Source organism: Hippoglossus stenolepis, chromosome 14, assembly GCF_022539355.2.
Source record: "Hippoglossus stenolepis isolate QCI-W04-F060 chromosome 14, HSTE1.2, whole genome shotgun sequence".
NCBI lineage: Eukaryota > Metazoa > Chordata > Actinopteri > Pleuronectiformes > Pleuronectidae > Hippoglossus > Hippoglossus stenolepis.
Window position 1 is genome coordinate 27,335,592 of NC_061496.1, and position 3,207 is coordinate 27,338,798.

General features: G+C 48.4%; 1 protein-coding gene across 1 annotated transcript; it reads left to right on the forward strand.

The window, feature by feature from the left end:
* The first annotated feature begins 229 nt into the window (after positions 1-229).
* On the forward strand, positions 230-3,207 carry LOC118121330 (Krueppel-like factor 2). The gene is made up of 3 exons (XM_035177133.2): positions 230-685; positions 917-1,904; positions 2,017-3,207. Exons 1-3 carry the CDS (start codon positions 608-610, stop codon positions 2,190-2,192), a joined length of 1,242 nt encoding a protein of 413 aa, XP_035033024.2. The 5' UTR covers positions 230-607; the 3' UTR covers positions 2,193-3,207.

Below are 3,207 nucleotides of genomic sequence, written 5' to 3' on the forward strand. Positions count from 1 at the left end.
TCTCTCTTCCTCTTTGTGTAAAGCCTCGTTGCTGCTTTTATCAACAATGTGTTAATGTGCATATTATGTCTTTTAGTGGGGCTCTCTCTCTCTCTCTCTCTCTCTCTCTCTCTCTCTCTCTCTCTCTCTCTCTCTCTCTCTCTCTCTCTCTCTCTTGCCACTTGTTGGACAGGTTTTGACAGAGGGGCGGGTTTCCTCTTCTCCGAGGTTAAGTAGCTGGCCGCAGCAGAGCAGAAGCAGCATTCCACAGCAGTCCTGCTCTGACTCCCTCACCATCTCTCTGCCTCTGACTCGCAGGGAAACTCGTACTTTTATACCAAGGCTAAATTTAGGGGGACTGGCCGGTGCGCAGCGTCCCCATCCTGGACGCGCTTCCTTCCCCCAGCCTCGCATTGGTGTGCTGCGCGCAGAGAACAATATTTATAAGGAAAGCAGCTCCTTCCAGGCGCACAGCTCCACATGAGTCAGGAGCAGCAGTTCATCAGACGACAGAAGAAGCGACGCAATCCGAAGCTTTTTCTGGAAACTCAGCGGACGCTGGTGATTTCATTTAAACAGAGAAAGTCTTTTCTCTACATTTAAGGTGACTTTTTCTTTTTAACAAGGCATGGATATGGCCTTAAGTGGGACCATTTTACCATCAATCTCTACATTCGCCAGCCAAAAGGAGAAAAGCTGGGAAGATGTAAGTTGCGCTCTTTCTATATTGACATTTCTTCTATACACAGACAGTGAGGTTTGACTCACTCTCACTTTTTACTGCTACTTCAAAACTTATTCAGACTTTAAGAAACATGTTTTATGCCTTTTTCGTGATACCCTGTGTGTTTTCGACTTTTTGTTTTGAGGTAAATGATTCAGTGAAAAGATCTTGATAGGTTCTGAAACTAATTCTGTCCTCTTATCCTCGCTCCAGAGGTGGAAAGCCAATATGAGCAGCGTTGACTTGGACAGCAGCTGCCTGGGCAGAAAAGACGAAGAGGACCTGGATAAGTTCTTGGATCTCGAGTTCATTCTCGCAAACACAGCTGGCTGTGATTCCTATCGGCTCCAGGAGACCGGGTCGTACCAGCAGCAGCAGCAGCAGCAGCACACCGGGATGCCCCAGACCAGCTACACCTCTGTCCCTGACATGAACTGCCCTCCTCCACCCTACAACAGCCTGATGGCGGAGCTCCTTCGCTCCGACGTGGATGCGAGCTTCCTTCCTGGGAACAGTCTCAGCGTCCAGGGCAGATTCCTGATCAGCTCAACGCCTTTCCAGACCACTCAGGATTTATTCCCCGACCACCTTAGCATTAAGGTGGAGCCCGCCTCCATGGACACATACGGACCTGTCATGGGTCTAGTGCCCCAGACCTGCGCCAAAATCAAGCACGAGGGCAACGTGTCCTGCATGATGTCTTACGAGCAGCAGCCGCGACTGGCCAACTCCCCGCAGGCCGCGGTGGGCAGCATGACGCCGCCGCTCAGCCCGGACGACCTGATGAGCTCCGAGTGCCACCAGCCTCAGGTGTGCGGCTCCACCTCGCTGACCTTCCCGCAGAGCTTCCACTCCCACCACCGCAGCGCGCCCGGGGGATTCCCTCACCAGAGCCACGGGATGCAGCTCCCATTCACAGGGGCGCACCACCACCACCAGTTCGCGGGTATGTTCGCAGAAGACGCAGCGATGAGTATGCAGCAGCAGCAGCAGCAGCAGCAGCAGCAGCCAGCGGCGGCCGGTCAGCGGCTCCTCCTCACCCCTCCGTCCTCCCCGCTGGAAATGATGGACACCAAGCCGAAGAGGGGGCGCCGCTCCTGGCCGAGGAAACGGACCGCGACGCATACCTGCACTTTTACCGGCTGTTCGAAAACCTACACCAAGAGCTCCCACCTGAAGGCGCATCTCAGGACGCACACAGGTAAAATGTGCACAAAGTGAATGTGGCGCGCCTTCCATTATTTCATACGTCCTGTTATCATGCACGCATCCAAACTACATGCTCATTCCCTGTCGTGTGTCTGTGTTTACAGGGGAGAAACCATACCACTGCAGCTGGGAGGGCTGCGGCTGGAAGTTCGCGCGTTCAGACGAGCTCACGCGTCACTTCCGGAAGCACACTGGGCACCGACCGTTCCAGTGTCACCTGTGTGAACGGGCCTTCTCCCGGAGCGACCACCTGGCCTTGCACATGAAGAGGCACATGTAACGACAGTCCTGTGGGACAAAGATGAGCAGGACTTAAAGGCTGCGACCTGACAAAAGGACTATCATAATCCTACGATGAGCTTTAGAACGAAGCTATGCAAATATATAGATACAAGTTCCTATAGGAGAATGAGCTGTAGTGGTACCATGGCAGGAGAAACAGCCATACAGTATAATGAAGCCACTAGCCTGTTGACCACACTGTAATGCCTACAGGTATATTTATAGGAATATTATGGTGATTTTTATTTGGGGCAAAAGGAGCTTCCAGACCAAATGCCTTCCAATTATATTTGTAAAAAAAAACATCTATTTAAAAGTTCTTTTTGAGGGAGACAATACACACACACATACAAACACCACAAAACAATGAGTAGCAATTGCCAGATATGACAGTAACAGATCAATTCTGTTCAGACTTATTTTTTTGACTATGTAGCTGGTACTACGTTTTTATATGGATTGTTGTTTATATAGACAACAGACTAAAGGAACATTCCACTCAACATGTCAGGCACATGCATCTGAAGCAACTGGAAGCAGACATTCCTTTGAAGAACTCTGATTTTTTTCTGTATTTTCACCATTGATGCCTTCTATAACACATTATTAAACATCTTACGAGTGCCATATTCTTCACTGGCTAAAAGACAATCAAAGTTTTATTCTGTGTGTTATATTGTAAGTGTAAACTGCACAAGAAATAAGCTTTGAGACAATGTTTTGTTCTAAAACTGCCTTTCATTCTGTCCTCCTTGAAGGCTTGAATTGAATGTCGTGTCTGTGAGTCTGTCTGTTGTCCTCTAGCATTTGAAGTCAGGGTCTTACAGTCACAAGTGCATGCCATCTCAACACCAGCTGATTGACAAAGGGCTACACAGTCAATAGTCTTATTGGCAATAAGACTTGTTTGTTTGTATCTTGAAGAAATGTACTGAAATGTACCTTGTACATATAATTTTTTACATAATGTAAATAGTTTATTTTAATGTACATATTAAACTAAATGAACAACA

Excerpts from the sequence above, each read along its gene's own strand:
- LOC118121330 (XM_035177133.2), top strand. The coding sequence starts at position 608 with ATGGATATGGCCTTAAGTGGGACCATTTTACCATCAATCTCTACATTC. Across the intron at positions 686-916 it reads AGGAGAAAAGCTGGGAAGAT|AGGTGGAAAGCCAATATGAG; the intron begins GTAAGTTGCGCT and ends TCCTCGCTCCAG. Across the intron at positions 1,905-2,016 it reads GCATCTCAGGACGCACACAG|GGGAGAAACCATACCACTGC; the intron begins GTAAAATGTGCA and ends CTGTGTTTACAG.